Here is a 20,268-nt window from a genome sequence, read left to right as displayed (position 1 = left end):
TGCCACCCCCTTCTGGCTTGTAGAGTTTCTGCTGAGAAATCAGCTGTCAACCTTATGGGAGTTCCCTTGTATGTTATTTGTCGTTTTTCCCTTGCTGCTTTCAATAATTTTTCTTTGTCTTTAATTTTTGCCAGTTTGATTACTATGTGTCTCGGCATGTTTCTCCTTGGGTTTACCCTTAATGGGACTCCCTGCTCTTCCTGGACTTGGGTGGCTATTTCCTTTCCCAGGTTAGGGAAGTTTTCGACTATAATCTCTTCAAATATTTTCTCGGGTCCTTTCTCTCTCTCTTCTCCTTCTGGGACCCCTATAATGCAAATGTTGCATTTAATGTTGTCCCAGAGATCTCTTAGGCTGTCTTCATTTCTTTTCATCCTTTTTTCTTTATACTGTTCTGCAGCAGTGAATTCCACCATTCTGTCTTCCAGGTCACTTATTCGTTCTTCTGCCTCAGTTATTCTGCTATTGATTCCTTCTAGGGTAGTTTTCATTTCAGTTATTGTATTGTTCATCTCTGTTTGTTTGTTCTTTAATTCTTCTAGGTCTTTGTTAAACATTTCTTGCATCTTTTCGATCTTTGCCTCCATTCTTTTTCCGAGGTCCTGGATCATCTTCACTATCATTATTCTGAATTCTTTTTCTGGAAGGTTGCCTATCTCCACTTCATTTAGTTGTTTTTCTGGGGTTTTATCTTGTTCCTTCATCTGGTACATAGACCTGTGCCTTTTCATCTTGTCTACCTTTCTGTGAATGTGGTTTTTGTTCCACAGGCTGCAGGATTGTAGTTCTTCTTGCTTCTCTCAATATTACTCTTAAGAGCAGCTTTTCCAAGCAAACTGATCATGGGTTTCACTTTCAGAATTAAGTGTGAAAAAACAAAACTCCCCCAAAGAAACCCTCAGCATGTTGTTTGCCACAAGCTGAGATGAAAGTAGTGTCAAGCTTTGTGCTCCTGCTTCCTCCCTATACTTCTCAGGCAAAGGAGTGACTTTGTGACAGGCGTCTCAGTGCTTTAGTCAAGGTGGGTAAGATCCTCAAGGGTCCCAAGGCATGGTGGGTGCGGTGGGGAGGCTGAGGGGCATTCACTGAGGTGAGCGCAGTGAGAGTAGGATGTGTGCCAGGGCCAGATGACCCCATGTCAAATCCCAGGTGAGGACCCAGGAGCTCTGTAACCTTGGGTAACTTGCTCGAACCCTGTTGGCCTCAATTTCCTGTGTGTAAAACTGGGAAAATAATACAGATCACAGGGTTGTTGTGAGAATTAAATGAGTTTATGTATGAAGAGTGGTTAGCACTGTGCCTAACTAGAAGTAAATACTCCACAAATGGTATGGTGTAATTACTTTCATACTTTTCACCACTCTAGAATTAAAATTGCAGATAAAGGGGACACAATCTATACAAAGATGAGATTGTAAAAATCTAGTTATTGTTTGTTTTAATTATATATAGATCAAGCTACACAGAAAATCACTTAAGGAGACTATTCTCAGAAAAAGAAAAATAACACATGCATTCTACTGGGAGAAAGAAGGGAGCATGTTTTAGACTATAACCAAGGTGGTGTATTTTTAATTAAATATTTAGTCTTGACTGCTACCGCAATTTTAAATCTAGAGAGAAAGTGGAAATTATCAGGCATTGTTATTATTGTTGTTGTTATTCATAAATGAAACATACCTGGAAACTAACAGCCAAGGTTTGTGTCAATTAAGGAATAAAAATCTTATTTTAAATATTAAGGCAAAATTCAGTTTCATAAAAGAAATAGCTAACTTGGGGTCTTGTTATATAAGGACAGAAAACTAGGGTGCATTATATACAGATACTCTCTTTTATGATCACTAATGTGTTCTGTACCCCTGGGGTTTGTGAAGACAGGATACTCCAGAGTGAAGTACAGGTGCAGTAATCTCACCTAGAAGTAGACAAAGAAGCTTCCCTCCCTGCCAGTTTAGGTTAACACCTTCAGATCAGCTCTTGAAAGTGCTGTCTTCAAAAATCCTCCAGTGTCTTAGAAAATCCTAGCAACACTATGGTGATGCCTGAGATTTCAAATCAATCAAAGGCATTCCTTCCTGATAGCTTTCAAGCAATTCCATTGAGAGCCAAAGGCCCAGAAATATGCTAACCAATCATGTAACTGGACAGCTTTCTCCCTCAGGAATTCTAAAACCTAGCAGCGAGTGCCTGCAAGTCAGGGAAAAGGTGATCTGTCTGTGTGCCAGTGCTAATGTCTGGACTCCACATCTTAAGGTTGCAGGAAGCCAGAGTGCTGCTCAGTCCTTGCTGATAAGCATAGTCACTTCTGGATTATTAAGGGGACTAGTAATCTGACATGTAATATACGTAATCCCACTTGTGCTACCCTCTGCTATCTACTTTTGTGTCATCAGCACCACCTCTCTCTGAGAGAAAACAGAAAAGGATGGAAGATGATTAACAGCATGGGTAAAAAGCATGACAGAAAAATACAGCTACATTAAGCTAAATTAAGACAGCTAAAACTAATACCTGATTACATGTGGTGTATTTGGCCATAAAATCCTAAACCTCTATTACCACATCAAAGTCAAAGTAGAGTATTTAGGTCAAAATTTTCACTTATCAAGAACACATACATGCAGAGAGTAGTTTTCCTGATGAGAAATCTGCAACTGGTTAACTCAGTCTTGGTATTACAGTTTATCAAACTTCTTCCTAGTCCCCAAAGAAGTCCCTTCTAAATGCCCAAATTCTAGTACCTCTACCTTACGAAAACCTAGAGTGTAATTCTCCAGATCACAGGTGGATGGAGAACTACAACCACAGAAACACATACACTGAAACACAGATTTACAGGCATATTCTAATGAAACTATATTAATGAAGCATTAAGAAAGGAATAGGTGAACAGTGTCTCTCTTCCCCACTCCACTAAGGGCAACTGTTTTTTAACCTCTGTATTTCAGCTTGTCACATCATGCTATATCTTGGAATAGGACTCTTTCCTATTTATATAATTACAACTGTCTGTCTGTTTTCGATTTTAGAAGCATTTGACAAGGCATGGCAGTACAAATACCCTTTGATTTTAACTTTTCCTATTTTCCTTTCTACCAGTGGCAAACAGATTTAAATTCTAAGATTGGAAAAAGTAGATGGGGCTGGGGGGCTGTGGCATTAAAGAAAAAAAAAAAAGCTAGAAAAAAAGGAGACTAAATGAAACATACTCATGGCCAACAAGAATACCTTTACTTCTTAATTGCTTTTTATTAAACAAATTCTACTTTGAAACCTAAGATGAAAAAACTTAAAACTTAAAAATATCATAGGGCTTCCCTGGTGGTGCAGTGGTTGAGAGTCCGCCTGCTGATGCAGGGGACACAGGTTCGTGCCCCGGTCCGGGAAGATCCCACAGGCCGCGGAGTGGCTGGGCCCGTGAGCCATGGCCGCTGGGCCTGCGCGTCCGGAGCCTGTGCTCCTCAACGGGAGAGGCCACAGCAGTGAGAGGAAAAAAAAAAAAAAAAAAAAAAAAAAAAAAAAAAAAAAATCATAGCTCAAAAGTTTTCTGTTGTTTTAGGTTGAATCGTAAGAACTTACATATCACCTCTTATGTTAAGACTAAATTCAGTCAAAATATTCTTCAGAAAGTCTTTAATATAATGTTCCAATAAAAGAAAGTAAACTTTAAGAACATTAGTTGGTGTTCTGTTTCCAAATCTAATCCTCTGGGCATAAACTACAAAGTTAATAAAGAACAGATTAAAACCAACCAAGAACAAATTATTAATTCCATTTTCCATTTCACTCTTCAATTCTTGTTTTAAATGCACTAGGAATCTCTGCTGCCAATGTAGTTAAAGCTGCAGCAGCTCTAATAATCAACAGATCTTATCACAAAGGGTATAGATACTTCCTAAATGAAAGCACCATATGCCTAATTATTGAGCTAAATTTATACCCGTAGCTATCTCTGAATGAAACATATTCAGCTTTTTCGGCTCACAAAACATTTCTTTCCATGCCCTTAAGGTATTTTAGATTTCATTCTTCTCCTCTGACTTTTTTCCTCCTCCCATATCTGAGTGTTTGTGTGATACCAGGCCAGGAAGCCAGAGGTAACTGGCCACTGATGAATGGACACCCTCTCCCTGGTTTTCCTAAGGACGACCATCACTTCTGTGAGATAACAACTGAAGAGGCAAAAGAATGCTTTCTTTCCTGCCACAGGAAGCAGCAATTTTGGCAACAACTAAGCAGGGAGGTAACAGCAGAAAATAAAACTACTGGTTAACACGGCAATACTGCAGCCCAAACTTCCATTTCTTTCCTGGAAGTGACTTCTCAAAACCAGTTCTTACCAACAATCCCTTTTCTTAACCTATTACTCCAATCAATCCCTAGTTGCTAATAAATACTATTTATTGAATAATGCTAGATACCAGCAATGATGCAGAGAGATTCACATACATTTTCTACTTTAATTCTTAGAAGAACTCTGCAAAAAGGAATTACTAGCCCCATTTCACAGATGGAAAGGGAGAGTCAGAAGGGTTTCTACTCTGCCATCTTGTCTCACCGTCTGAGTAGGTTGTAAAGAATTTTGGTGACATACTTAAATTGTTTCTCATTTTGGTTGTATTTAAGACAAACTGCCCTCCACTGTTAAATTCTGGACCATGAACCTATGGAGTAGAAAAAGGTGTCTCCACACTGAGGAGGTCTAAACCCTAGATGGAAGATAACCATGCCCATGAACTTAGCAACAAACAGGCCAAAGACAGAAACAATCAATGCCACATGACTTCGGAGATAGGAGAGATCAGTAAAGGTTGGGAATGTGAGAGAGGGCTTCAAGGAGGCATAGATTTTTGAGCAAATGAGAAGACACTCCATTTGTGAAGAATAAAATAAGGTGTCTTTTGGAGATAGTACCTATGCAAGTTTAGCTGAAGCACAGAGTCCTTCCTAATTTAAGGGATGTGACTCCAGCAAACTGAGGCAGATTTGTAGAAGACAATGAATGCCAGCCTAAGGAGTTGGGACTTCATTCTAGAACAATGTTTCTTAAACTTCAGTCACTGTACCAGTGGTATCAGCATCACCCACAGGAATATGTTAAAAATGCAAATTCTGGGGCCCACCCAGACCTACTGAATTAGAAACTCTGGAAGCAGCAACTTGCAATCTGTGTGCTAATGTGCTCTCCAGGTGACTCTTAAGCTGGCTAAAGTTTGAATCAGTGCTCCATAGGAAATGAGGCCCACTAAAACCTGAGTTGGGCAACATGAGAGAAGTGATATTTTTGAAAGATTAATCTAATAGTGATCTGCAGAATGAACTGGAAAAGGTACCACCATGTGCAAATTCATGAAATTCACAGAGCCTCTACCATGTAATTATTTATGAGACAACACTTTGCAAGAGATATAATATTAAACTGGGAAACAGAAGACTAAGGTTCTTTCTCAAAATATTACACCTTCTTACAGAGAAAATTTTTATTAAATTCTAATTTCTCTAGTGGAAATAACACCTAACCTATGACTTTTCATTTCAATGTGGTATTGTAAGCACTATTTATAAAAACACCATGGTCTCCCAAAAATGTTTGCTCGGATAGGAAAAACAAACAAACAACCCACACTAACTTTAATTAGGGTGTACCATGTACAAAACTGAAATGAAAGAAAAATGACAACTCTTATTAAATGTAGTCCACAGCTCTAGATAATAATGAACAGAAATGAATGAGGACTCTACCTAATTTAAAAATCACAGAACTGAAAAACAAAATGCTGAGTGTAAATATAAAGCAGACTAACTTTTAAGCAAAACAGAACTTTTTATATTCAAGTAAGTGTCGACCTTCAAAAGAATCTCACAAGTACCCACATTTATTTCAGTGATGTTACATCTGCTCAAAAGATTTTTTTTATGAACCACCTTCACAGCCAGTTTACAAGTCATGTAAGAAAATGAATACAGCGTTTCACTTTATAAATCATTCTAAAAACGACTTTAAAACTAGAAAAGGTGTTTCCTACATTGATGAATCTCTTTATTCACTAGATCTGGTTCTGAATGACTTTTGACTGTTATAAAAAAAAAAATCAGGTCTCCCCTCCAAGACAATGGCCTGCAGCCCATGAGGACAGGTAGCAGGGGTTCCAAAGATGAGTGGACACCACTTTTGGAATATGTGATTATTTAAAGGGGGGAGGGTGTCACACTTAACCTAAGTAATTCCTCCTGGTACGCTTGTTTTAAAAGGTGTATTCATTTAACTAATATTTACTGGGTGCTATTATGAGTGAGGCCCAGGGCTACGGCTCCGGTGGACGAATACAGGGGAAGCTCTTTCTCCTGCTCTTAACGTGACAGTCCTGTAACAGATTCACGACTGTGAAGAACCAACATCACAGAGATGCTGTACTCTCAGAGTAAGTGAAAACAGAAGTACTTCTAACCTCTGCTGTGGCTTTATCTTATTACTGACAGAACACTTAATAAATCATAATTTTTATTCACCGTAACTGCTAAAGCAGCTTTCAACAGTAGTTAATAAATCATCTTCATTTTTATGCTCCTCCAATTAGCTGCCCACCCCACCTGCTTTTTTTTTTTTTAAGCTAAGTTCTTCATCACACATTCTAAGTTAAGCAAGCCCTAGGAGGATTAAATAATGAAGACTAACCACAATGCTTAATATGAGTGAACGTATACAATGTATTAAACACATGCCAATCATAAAACACGTTTTTTAACTACATAAAGTTCCTTTTACATTTACCAAGAATGCCTTATAAAACTGACTCAGGCTAACTCCTGAAATCACAACATGGACGTTGAGGCACTTCTAATCAGGAGATGAAAACTTGTAGTTGACTAGATACATTTTGACAATCAACACTGCTAGTTGACTACAAAAATAACATGTCTCAGAGAACAGCATCCTAAATATTCTAAAATGACTACCATCTCAAACCACAATTTATAAAAATAATATAGTACATTTATGTCAATCATTATTCACCATGTTAACGCAGTCTCAAAGCCAAATTTAAACAGTTCTGGCATTTGGCAGACTTTTATGAACTAACCAAGGTCAGAATATAAATACATTTTGAAATGTGCAGCTCCTCACTACCTTAAAAAAGCATGACTAAAAACACATTTATTTGGAGTTAGCCAAAAAAAAAAAAAAAAAAAAAGCCTAAACTTCATAAATAAATCATGCTTTGCTTTTATTCTAAAATAAAATACCTTAGACAAAATGCACATTTATCCTATTTAAGACACCAAAGGCCTCTAATACACAAAAGATCAGCCTGCCCCTTCAAACGTAAACATGTATATTGCTTTGAAATCCTACTGACAATTTCATTTAGGTTAATTTTTCTCCTTTAAGAATTCAGCTTTGTCAGACTTGCCATTTTCTGGCACCACTGGAAAAAAAAAAACAAAACCCAAACCACTTCTGAAATTCTATTTGGACCATTTCTGAGCTTCAACTATGATCTTAAACTATTAGGAAGCCATCCTGATGAATTTTAAAAAAGAAGATTCCATCCCTCCTTTCCCAGATCTTCAGAGAGGCCAGCATCTTCCTCAAATATGTGATGCAAAAACCCAATGATAACAATGAAGATGAGCTGATGGAAGCTGGTGGGCTGCGTCTTGGCTGAGGGAAAGCAGGCTGTTCCAACATGCTTGGTAGGTACTCCTATCAATAAAGGGCACTTACAATCCTAGGGGTCCAGCCCAGGGAAGAGGCAAATTTTGCTGCTGTTTTTTGTAGACAACGCTGTCTACTGCCTTTCAGAACTTTGCCCCCTTCAGGAGCCATGTGCCTGATAGATCCATCTTCTCTGACACCCCACTTCTTAGTCTCCAAGCTCTGCCTGCATCCCAATCCTGCTTCTTTAAAAGCCTCCTTGTTCTATACAACTCACAGTGAGGAAATCCAACTTGTCACCCAACTCAGGAGAAAATGCTGCTTAAAGAAAGGAAAATTAAATATACAAGATACTGTTTCATCACCCATGAAATTTACAGAGTCAAGACTAGGTTCATTACATTACAGGTGGAAGTATACATTGTTTTTGGAAAGTCATCCCTCAAAATGTACTATGATCCTTTGACTTATTCATTTCCTCTACTAGGAATTTAAGGGGAAATCCTACTCATGGGGTTGGGGGCGGCAATGAAAAATGAGCTGGAATCTTAATGGACAAAGGTGTTTATCTCAGCATTTTAAAATAAAAACAAAAAACTGGAAAAAATCTAAATGTTCAGGTCCAAGGGGATGGTTAAATAAACTATGATGCTTCTATTTCATATACTATGCTATCATAAAATTACACTAAAAGAAAATGAAAAAAAACATGTATACATAGTGTGGTTATAACTGGGGGAAAATATAACCCATATGTTGGGGCAGGAGGTGTTGACACTGCTTGTGACTGAGTGATTGAACTGTGAAGGATTTTTTTTTTTCCTTTTTCTACTCCTGTGTACTTTCAACATGTTCTTTCCTAAGCAAGTGTTACTTTATAATGAAATGACAGTGAAAGATACTTGCTTCTTTTACAAACCCATTCTCGCCCTTGTTAAGATAAATCTCAAAGTATAATAATTTCTGCTGGGCAACTTTAGTGATATTGTTTTAATAGCAGCCTTTAAGAAGTAATACACCAACAAAAGGGAGGCACTGATGGTGAAATTTCAGGCAGCTGGGAATGAGATTTTGAGACTAGGTACACACCCCGTGCTGCCTTCATCATTCCACAGGTCTGTCCTTTTGTTTTGCACCCCAACAGACAGACATACAGTGAGGAAACACAACCTTTTAGTAGTTGCAGCACGTATTCTTGTGAAAGAGGAACTAGAGTCAATCATGGCTCAAACATCAGCTCAGGGAAGCTGGACGTGGCCACCCCCAGCGTGGACCATGAGCCCTGGACTCCTATCTCTGGACCCTCTTGTCCCTTAGAAGAACCAAGTGCTCTTCATAGGACTTTGAAAAGACCTTTCCAGGACCTCCCTGGAGGTCCAGTGGTTAAGACTCCAAGCTTCCACCGCAGGGGGGGCGGGTTTGATCCCTGGTCGGGGAACTAAGATCCCTCAAGCCACACAGCTGGGCCCCAAAAAAAGATCTTTCCATGAAAAAGGATTTGGCAGATATGAAGATTCCAGCAATAGCTCATGGTCTTTGGATGGCCCAAGTTCATGTCTCAACCACAATCATTCACAGGCCCATGAACATCATTATTACTGCACCTTTTCTCATAAACTCCTGGCCTAGGCAAGTGTTGCAACAAAGATTGTTTTAGTGCATAGTGCGCTGTATTATTAAGCCACCCCTGCAGAGCTTGGCACCCTTCACCAGGTTTTTATCCCCTCACTTCCAGTCCTTCTCTCATGCTAAGCACTCTCACACTAGGCACTGGAGACAGGACAATCTAATGGGAGACCCACATATGTAAATACATTAAAAAGTATTGATAGGGCTTCCCTGGTGGCGCAGTGGTTGAGAATCTGTCTGCTGATGCAGGGGACATGGGTTCGTGCTCTGGTCTGGGAAGATCCCACATGCCGCGGAGCGGCTGGGCCTGTGAGCCATGGCCGCTGAGCCTGCGCATCTGGAGCCTGTGCTGCGCAACGGGAGAGGCCACAGCAGTGAGAGGCCCGCGTACCGCAAAAAAAAAAAAAAAAAGTATTTATATAATACTTAACATAAAAATAAAAAGTTAATATAAATGTTAATAATATTAACAAATCAAAGTTAATATAAAATGACCTGTGTGTCACTGTATGAAAGGATGTAGAACAACAGTGACCAGAGAGTACAGGAGCAAATGAGGGACTGGGCCTTTGATAAGCTTAAGAGCGAGGGAGACAAATGGACTGGCAGTAAAAAGGAAGTGAGGCAGCATTTTAGTTACGAAAGTCAACTAAATAACAAAGGCTACATGGGCTTTTAAATTTCATTATCTCTGTTCTGGATTATCTGCAGCTCTGCTGGGCTCTAATATACCTAAAGCAACTGCCAGAGTATTCATGACAGGAATGAGGGCTGCGACTTTTCAATGCTCTTAAGTCTTAATCTCATTTGGTTTTCTTTCAAGTACCTAATGATCACAGAAGTCTTTATCAGGACTCAGTGTGTGGGGCAGGGGGCAGTGCTGCTGCATTCTGCAGAGCAAAGGAACTAGCCAGGGCTGCTTTCCTTCTAGGATGGTCTCAGTGGGCTTCTTGCTGCTGGCCTGCTACTCAGGGCTGAGGAGGAGGGAGGGCCAGGCCAGCCAGCCTCCAAAGCGTATGTTCTCATTAGAGACAAGAGGTTACAGGCAGAGCCGGGGCCTGAGAGCTAAGAGGCAGTTTCCAGCTCTGTAGTTAGTGCACTAGGGGAATCTCAGGAAGTCACAGCTCACAGGGCCCCGTTTCTCATATGTAAAATGAGTACCGGGGTTAAGCATCTCTGAGGTCCTTCTGGGCCTGATACCTTAATAAATCTAAGTTTAAAGCTCTCAAAAAAGGCCAAAATCTGTGAGTTACGAAGTACAGCTGATTTATGTGAATTTTGACTACCAGGTGACAGACTGAGCTCTGATTATAGAATTGTTCACAATTACATAAATTTTTGCCAAATCTAAAATAATTTTCTTCTCACTTCTTAAAAACATTCCTCCAAAGACAAAACAGGTTAAAATGCATTTTACTTAATCCCTCTTTTTCTCTATTTTGGGGAACAATTTCAATGCTTAAGGAGGTAACTCAAGAACTGTGATCATTCTGAGAAGATGGTACTTCAGGAACAAGCACATCTGACTGTGAGAAAGAGACTAATTCTTTAACACATATTTTGAAGTACAGAAGCTGGAAAAGTATGTAATTTTAAGGATAGCAAAAGTTTTTTGGAATTTGGCAGGAATGTGAGAAAATCAGAGTTGACAGTAGCACAGTAAAATCATAGCTGTCTGGAATGATCATCCTGAACTGGAAACGTATCCCTTTAAGCAAACCTAATTTAAACTGTTTTTGATAACTTTTTGAAACATTATTACCCACTTCCCTGATGTATTAAACAGTATCTGAAACAATGTAATCTCGGCTTGATGGCTTTAGGTAGTGATTAATAACAGTAATAAAAACAAGCAACATTTATTATACACTCCCTGCATACCTGATACCATTCTAAGTGCTTTGTGTGGATGATCACATTTAAACTTTCCAATCCAACAAAGTGGGTACTTTTATTACCTCCATTTTACAAATGACAAAACTGAAGCTCTGACAGATTAAGCAATTTGCTTAAGGTCACAAAGCTAGTAAATGGAAGAGGCCAGATTCAGACCCAAGTCAACTGACTACCAAAACTAGCCCTTCTCACCACACCATGTTGTTACAAATGAATGGAGCAGGGGCAGGTAAAAGCATCCAGAGAATCTCCAGGACCTACGTGGGTGAAGAGAACTATGTGCTCCTATAATGAAGAGACCACAGATTGGTGTGATTTTTAAATGTATGACTGCTTTTTTTTTTAAATGTAAGTGTAGTTGCTGTACAATATTATATAAGTTACAGATGTATAGTACAGTGATTAAAGGTTATACTCTATTTATTATTATAAAATACTGGCTATATTCCCACGTTATACAATATCCCCTTGCAGCTTATTTTATACCTAATAGTTTGTACCTCTTATTCCCCTATCCCTATATTGCCCCCCTCCGCTTTCCCTCCCCCCACTGGTAACCACTAGTTTGCTCTCTATATCTGTGAGTCTGCTTCATTTTTGTTATATTCGCTAGTTTGTCATATTTCATGGATTCCACAGATAAGTGATATCATTAAATATGTCTACTTTTAAAAACACATACTCCTTCAGATTAGCTTTCCATTCTCCTGTTATGCATTGAGCAATGTCCAAAAAGCATGTACATTTATAGTTTAAAAGAGCTCCTCGACGTTAGCCCACACCTTTTCCTTTTTTCTCCCTATTTCTCCCCCATCTCTCTTTGTAAAGAATGACCAATTGAATGATTACTAATGCCTCTGTTTCCTGCAGATATCTTTATAAGGAGAAAAAGATGTCATCAAATTTTCCCTGGGTGGCTTTAAAAAGAAGAGGCCTTCTGAATTATGCCTATAGTAAGTTTTTTATTTTTTAATTACTATAGTTAATGTAACTTACCTAATACAAGGTCAAAGTTATAATACTGCAGGATTGTACATGTTTTGTACTCACTTGACATTAGTGTCTGCAAATAATGAATATAGGCAGTCAATTTATACACCTCTCTGGCATTTTACTTAGGAGACAAGCCATGTCAGGATAATGGGCAACATTCATCCAGGATTGGGCTTCTATTCTCAACTCTACCACTAACTAGCAAAGTGATTTCCAGAACAATCTTTGTGTCTCAGTTGCCTCTATTGTAGCTATCTCTAAAGTCTCATTCAGATACAATATTTTATGGCTTAGAGCATATGTTTACTTTTAAAAATCAGAGTTATAATTTTTATGGCATATTTTTGGTGACAGAAAAAAAATTTTGCAGACTTTGTGTAAAGGACCTTGAAACATATTTAGTAGTAAAGGGTGGGGGACTAGAGGTTGTTCAATTATTTAACACTAAACAAGGTACTAGACAAAGAACACTGAGGGAAAAGTCAAGACATAGTTTCCCCAAAGAATCTCTTCCTTAAACTACCAAACACTGGCTTCTCCTGTATCATTTCTGCCTACTTAGGGAAAAGGCATGTCATAGTATCCCTGGAGCCCACAGGGAGGCTGCTCCTATTTTGACGAACTAAAACTCACCTTTGACAAACACATACATTTTTGTGGTTTTGTAGGTTATAAAGAACTTAAAAGGCCACAGGTTCTCTACTGGGTTATGAGGTATAAGCAGGGTCCAGTGCAGTGCTGATCTACCCATGTATATTTAGCCCTCACACTGATCTGTTGGGTTTCCTCCCCTCTGACCTTGAGACACATGCTTTAAACGCTCTCTAATAAAGAATCTGTATTACCATAGCTTATTAAATAATTTAATATAAATAAGTTAACTAAGCTGCTGAAGTCCAACAAATTCAGATCTCATCCAGACACTTTTTACACATGTGAAATATTAGCATAAATTTCTCAAAGTGGTTTAGATCATTAGCTCACCTAAGAGATGCAGATGCATTTACTCAAAAATGCATTTTTTTAACCTCTTTTCCATAGCCTAAACTAGGTTCTAGGTCCTATATAGAGTTCCTTTATATGAATGTTAAGAATGTTGAGTTACCCAACATGAGGAAGACAGAATACTCCTCCCAGACAAATTATCAATAGCTTACAGGGCTTCCCTGGTGGCGCAGTGGTTGAGAGTCCGCCTGCCGATGCAGGGGACGTGGGTTCGTGCCCCGGTCCGGGAAGATCCCACATGCCGCAGAGCGGCTGGTCCCGTGAGCCATGGCCTCTGAGCTTGTGCATCCGGAGCCTGTGCTCCGCAACGGGAGAGGCCACAACAGTGAGAGGCCCGCGTACCGCAAAAAAAAAATAAAAAATAGCTTACAGAAAATTAAGTTGAGCATAACTGATTATCTATTAACAATCTTCTCCTGCTTTTGTATATTAATGTTCAACAGTCAGCATCTACTCTAATTCATACATTGTTGAAACCTTAATTTATTTATTTACTTGTTAAAGAGAGAAGCCTTTTACAAACACTCCATGACCTACCTGCTCTGGGAGAGGTCCAAAGAGTGGGGAAATCTTGCATTTGCCCATGTTCAATGTCCAGTGTGTTTCAGAACAGGGTGAGCAGAACAGGCAAGGTAACCCAAGGACATCTAAGCTCCTTCAGAGTCAGGTCTTCAAACTGTGGTCTTTATTATTTTGCAAATATTATTTTCCACACTACTACCCACACAAATAAGTTAAGTTTCAAATTAAAACTGTTTTGTTTTAATAGGTCAAGGTAGATTATTCCTATGTCTGACCTTTAATAAAAGGGTTAATCGTCAGCAGTTAACATAAATTATAGACTCAAGAACAACCTAAGGCTAGTGTAAGGCATAAAAATATATATTCACCATTAGCCATCAATATGAAAATTTTCTTTCAACTTTTTATTACATAAACAGTTCTGGAATTAAAAACTAAAGCCTGAGGGCTTCCCTGGTGGCGCAGTGGTTGAGAGTTCACCTGCCGATGCAGGGGACACGGGTTTGTGCCCTGGTCCGGGAAGATCCCACATGCCGCGGAGCGGCTGGGCCCGTGAGCCATGGCCGCTGAGCCTGCGCGTCCGGAGCCTGTGCTCCGCAATGGGACAGGCCGCAACGGTGTGAGGCCCACGTACCGCAAAAACAAAACAAACAAAACAAAACTAAACTAAAGCCTGTTTGGAGAAACCCAGAGAAGACAACTGTGACCCTACAGCTAACTGGTCCGAAAGCCTTACCTGACAGGCCCAAAGCTGGCTGTCAGCCTCCCCACTCCCACCCCATTTAAACTGGTAGGAGTTCCAGTCTGAGAAGGGAGGAATCCCACTTGATAATTTGATAATTAGGGCTCTAATCCTAAAGGACAGTGCAAGCTCTTTGTAGTGACTCCCCGCAAACGCTTCCTGATTTTAAGAGTTGGGGTAGAAGGAAAAATGGACTACTTTTCTAAAATTTCCAAGGTGCTCTTTAACTTCTGTGCTTCGTCTACCAGTGCTTTTTAAAGTTAAGGACCACTTGAGCACAATTTTTAAAAGATCAATCTTGTGAGAATGTGCACTATGTGTGTACTGTAAACTTCAGGGAAATCCCAGAGTTAATTTATCTACAAAGTTTTCATGGGGTGGGGGGCTGTCTTAATTTCGGCTTTAAGTTTTACATCAAATGTTTACCATCCATCAGAGATCAGTACTGGGAAGCACGTAGCACCTTTTTGTGAAGGGTGCTGGGCAATAAATATCCTATTTGAAATGAGAAAGTGTTTCCCCTTAGCACAGATTTTTTAAAAATTTACCACGGTACCAGTAACACAGCTGTGTTGGCAATATAAAAATAGCATTGGCTGTCTTTAAACCAAATATACAAAATGAAAGTTTGGCTCAGATATTATAGTTCAAGCTCCCAACATGTTAGACTTGCTTATACCTTCTAAATTTTACCCATAAAACTGTTATTACTTTCAGGTGTGATAGAGAATCTAAGTATATGAAGAGAACTAGAAAATACAGGAACAATAAAAATCAAGATCAAGGCAAAGATCCGTTGGTCCATGACAAGGCATACATGGTGGTACCTGAACTGCATCTAAATGTGTAAAGTCCAGAGCCGTATTCACAGCAGGCAACCACTCTTTCCTCTCTAAAACTGAACATTTACAGTGTACTTTTAGAATAGCATGAGTAACTTTTTTTTTTTTTGGTTTACAAAGGAACACATCTGCCTGAACTAATCTGATGAAAATCCATAATCCATTTCTTCCCGTTAGCCTTTGACTAAATACTGAAGCTAATTATGCTGGCTTCCCCGCCCCCCGGGTTCTCGCGGCAGCATGAAATTTTAAAGAACCCATTTAGTTCAACCACTTTATGCAAGACTGGGCAGTTTCAAAACATCTAGGTGCGAAGATGTTAGCACCACATGGACATAGAAGACTACATAAATTTCCTTTACGTGGTTAATTAAGACCTGATCTAGAGACATAGATAACACGGATCTAATAAGGACACATATGCATACTGTTAATATGCTGTCCTGAATTGACTGCTGCTGTCTTAGTGCTTCTGCTCTAAATGTACTTTTAATCACTACTGGTCAGTACCGATAGCTTTTTCACATCCATGCCTCTTTAGTATTTAAAATAATTTCCTGGGACAACTGTGATCTGCACTAACTGGCAGCGCATAGAAATTTAGAGGCATGAAACGTGTGAATTACATTGCTTCAAACTTAAGAGAAACATAAGCAGATACAAATTTGGGGCTAAAGTATCTATGGGTTTTGGTTGGCTATTTTCAAGGAGCCTGAGAGATGAAGAGGAGAGGGAGATGGTTGGTAAAAGCAGAGCCTTTTTTCCACCTTCCTGGTTTTGCAGCACTGACAGGATTTCATGGAGGAGGGAAACTGCTAGACAGAAGTTGTCACAGGGAGTAAAATCCAACCCCCGCCCCCAAGTCTAGGAGGGTTCTATGCCTGAGGAAGGGTCTCAAAGCAGAAAGGCTGATGGGCTGTGGAAGGAAGCTACTTGCACAGGAGGGATGAATCAAGGCATTCTGCCTAGGGTAAACTGAAAGGCACCCAAATCCACTTTAACTTGCTCAATTACAGCTTAACCAAATTCATCTGGTCTTTATACTAAAATCAGAAATCCTACAACAAGCAAGCTGCCTCCATTCTGGAGCCACTTAAGCTAAGTACCTCTTCATAACCTCAAAATTCTTTTCACTCTCTGAAAATTGGGGGGATCAGGAAGCTTCCTTTCCTGATTACCTGCCCAATGTCAAAACACAAAATTTATTTTCACAGAGACTCTGTGAACCTTAAAAAATGACAAATATATTACTTCCATTCATAATGTATTTTAGAAATTGGAATCAAGATTGGAGATGAAATGCTTTTAATACGGTTCCTGCAGCTCTTGGATTGTGTAAAAAACCAGGCTGGCATAGTTTCACAGAGGAGAGTAGCTGTAAAGGAGGCATGTCCACAGAGAGCCTGGTGACAAGAGGAAGTCCGGGCTTCAAGTCCTGACTCAATCACTAACTGGTTCTGGGGCTCTGGGCCCTTCAACTTTCATCTTTAAAATGACAGTCCGAAATGATTTGTAAGGTCCTCTTCAGCTTTAACCTAGGCATGAACTAACCACATGTTACAAGTTCTAACTAAAAAACACAGGAAAGAAATTATGAAAGGCTTATCAAAGTCCATGTTTGTCCTACATTAAGTTTGTCATCATTGTGCTGCTGTGGAGGAAAACCTGTTGCATCACATGGAATACTCTTTTTCTGACTACACCCGAGGCGGTAGGCTGGCTTTTTACATTTTTCATTTTTTGAAAAGTAAACAACAGTGTGCCCCCATGATAGGAAGTTCTCGAGTTTCACCTTTATAGTCTGTAAGTACACACAGGATACCACCTGGCAGAATGGGGCCACATAACCCAACGCGGGGTGTGCTGGCTTGCTGTTAGAACATTTCTATCATGCATGATTGACGCTTTGCGTTTACATGCAAGCTTCATTTCAAAGCCACGTCCAAGCCTCATTAGAGGGCTGTTTGGAACCTTCACTGTCACTGCTCTCAGGGACGATTAACCATGGATCAGGCAGTGAAAGAGGAGTTTTGCACAGCACCTGCCCATGTATTTAATACCTACCTCGTGTGGCTTATGCTCACCGGAGCATGCAAGTTTAGAACAACGGGATTCAACCTCAGATCATAATTGGCCCCATCTACTTTGACACTGAAATGGAAACGAAAGAGCCTTTGACACTGCACCTGGTGTAAGTGGAAAACCATGTCTCCCCACACTGTAATGTTACCGTCATGTCCCCCTACACTGTAATGTTACAGTCTTAAAGAGTTTCAAAGGTTTGTCGTTTCTCCCAGAAAAACACAGCGGGTCCGCAGGGATTTCTAGCCGGGTGCACTCACCTCTTTGATCTTCTCCCTTTTCTCGCGGATGGCGGCGTCGGCCGGCTCCCGGTCAATCGCCCCAACGAGGGGTGCTAAGTCCACTGGGGGCAGCATCTTGAACCCCACCCTGTTACTCAGCTGGTCCTGGGCCACCTTCTCCTTCTCCATCAGGATGTCTCTTTGGATCTCCTCGGGCAGCTTCTGCAGGGTCTCCTTGGCTTCCCTCAGAGCCCGCTCGTGGTTTTCACGGATCCTGGCCAAGTTGTCCTCCAGGGCGGCCGCGGGGTCCCCGGGCGCGCCCTCCTCGCCGCGCCGGGCTCGCCCATCTGCCGCGTCCTCGGCGCGCGCCCCGGGCCCGGGCTTGCGGTCTGCGGGCGGCTGCAGGGCGGGGCTGGAGTGGAATAGGACCCCGCTGAGCAGCTTGGAAGAGTCGGGCAGGAAGAAGATCGCCCCGAAGCAGAGCGTGATGAAGGCGCTGAACACCAACAGCAGCACGAACTTCTCCGTCAGGCGGAAGGCGGCGGGGCCGGACCCCTTCCTGCCGCCGCCGAGCCCCGTACCCAGGCCGCCGCCCAGGCCGCTGCCCGCGGGACTACTGAAGAGCGGCAACAGGCCCCCCACCGGCATCGCTCCCGCTGCCGCCTGGCTGCCCGCTGTCCAGTGGCCTTGCGCCGCGCCGCTCAGCAGCCAAACTTCGCCGCCGCCCGGCGTCAGCGGCTGCGGGGCTGGGTTCTGCGCATCCAGGCCGCCCAAACCCCCCGCCTGGGCTGCAGGTATCCCTTGGGGAGACAACTCCCCTCCGAGTCTTCTCCCCGGGGTGGCTCCTTTGGCAAACAAACAGGCGCGACAGAGCGCTCGCTGCAGCCCCTGCGGGGAGAACAACAGTAAAACGGAGTAACTACGATGATGGTGATAAAGTTTCCACCGGTCTCCGCCCTCCGACGGCCGCGAGAGCCGCCAGGACAGCTCCCCCTGCACGGAGTCCGGAGTCCGGCTCCCGGCACCGCCCTCGGAGCCCACACTTTGGACTTGGGGTGAAGTTTGCGGGTCTCGGGGGTGGGCTGTCCCGTGCACACCTGGAGCAGAGCCGTGCGCGGGCACCTCCTGGAGAGGGCAGCGCACCTCTGCGCCGCAGACGCGCAGCGTGGGTGGGGGGGCTCGTCAACTTCGCCCGCTCCTCATCCCGAAGCTCGGACTAGCTGTGTCTCCGCTTCCCAGGTGGCGGGTGCGCGTGCAGCCCGGCCGCCCCGCAGCGCTGGTCGCCGCTCAGCTGGGCTAGCACGCCGACCTGCGGGCGAGCAGGAGCGAGCGGGAGAGCACGACGCCCTCCGCCGCGGCTCCGCGAGCACTAACACCACTGCCGGTCTCCGGGCGGTCGGAAACAAGGGCGGTGACGCGGCCCGAGAGTGATGGCGCGGCCGGGCCAATCACGCGCGGCTCAGCGTCCCGCGGGGGCGGGGCCGAGGCGGGGAGGGGGCAGCTCCGGGAGGGGAGTTTACGGGAAGCTCAGCCTCGCAGGGGCCCGGCCGGGGACTGGGAGGTAGCGGGGCCCGGAGGCGCGAGGCGGGTGGGAGTGGCGGCGGGGAGGGTGGCCAGACCCGCTGCGGAGGCCAAGGGCGGGAGGCCAAGGGCGGGAGGCGGCGGGCGGGGCCCGGGGTTGGGGAGCTTATCCCGCTCCGGCCTCGGGCCCGGGTCCCAGGGGCGGTTGGTCTCGAGTTGCTGGGGGTGGCCCCTGAGCTGATGCGGGACCTCCCCGCCGTCCCCTCGGACCTGCTCCTGGCCGTGCGGGGCCCGCCCGGAGGAGGGCCAAGAAGGACAGGGTCTTGAAGAGAATTGCCAGATTGTTATGACGCGCCTCTTTTCTCCAGTAATCCTCCTTTTACCCAAGGCAGGGATTCCCCCAGTGCTCGGTAGCCGTTAACCCAAAAGTCCCTCGGTGAGGAGCTGTGATTTGGAGAGCTTTTGAGCTCAGCTTTTGGGCTGTCCGGTCGAACATCCCTTTACATCTGTAGACTTAATGGTTTTGTGGTTGCTTAGGAGTCTTCGTGTTCATCCTCAACCCCCTTTAAAAAAAAAAAAAAGTTGTGTAGCTACCCCACCCACTCCCACTTTCAAAATTAATTTATCTCATGCAAGTTGGTCATATTTTACATTTGAAGAAGACAGTTTTGTGCTGCCATAGCTTCAAGTAATAAGTTTCAACACTGTTGAAATTAAGTTTTGGATTTGACCACTTCCAGGGAAGTTGGTCCACCAGAGATTGTCTTCAAGACAGCATCATTTTACAAAATGTGTTCGTAATTCCCCTGTTGCTCTGCAAATAAAGGTTTATCAGGGAGGAAAGAGTTGACCGACTTCCCATTTCCCACTTGTGAAAGCTAGTTTGTAGCAGCCTTATCCTATATCCCTCACCTTTCTCTGGAAACGTGATTTGAGCTCTGTTTCTGCTTGTTGTCTTTAAAAAAAAGGAAACAGCTGACACCTTTCAGGAAGGTGCCCATAATGTAGTTGTTTTCAGGTGTTAAGACTGTGTAAGAAAATAAAAAATAAAATTAAAAATCCTTATTACAGTTTTCATTTAAGTATTCATTTTAACTATCATTATTTGGTTTGTGTAAAATGAGTCATACACCCAAAGTTTCTGTTAATGGGAAA

General features: G+C 42.5%; 1 protein-coding gene across 2 annotated transcripts in view; it reads right to left on the bottom strand.

Moving 5' to 3' along the window:
- Positions 1-18,946, bottom strand: part of MAN1A1 (mannosidase alpha class 1A member 1) — a 173,545-nt gene extending 154,599 nt beyond the window's left edge. The window contains exons 1-2 of one of the 2 annotated variants that reach the window (XM_007113831.3): positions 18,690-18,946; positions 17,632-18,480 (exon numbers count right to left, since the gene is read on the bottom strand). In XM_007113831.3, the coding sequence (XP_007113893.1) occupies positions 17,632-18,240 (609 nt within the window). In that variant the 5' untranslated portion in view covers positions 18,241-18,480; positions 18,690-18,946. Of the gene's footprint in view, positions 1-17,631; positions 18,534-18,689 lie in introns of those variants that run through there. The other variant, XM_055087528.1, reaches the window with a different exon arrangement.
- Between the last annotated feature and the right edge of the window lie 1,322 nt (positions 18,947-20,268).

This window comes from Physeter macrocephalus, chromosome 10 (assembly GCF_002837175.3).
Source record: "Physeter macrocephalus isolate SW-GA chromosome 10, ASM283717v5, whole genome shotgun sequence".
NCBI lineage: Eukaryota > Metazoa > Chordata > Mammalia > Artiodactyla > Physeteridae > Physeter > Physeter macrocephalus.
Note: the sequence above shows the minus strand (reverse complement) of the source record. Positions and strands in the feature narration are given on the sequence as shown.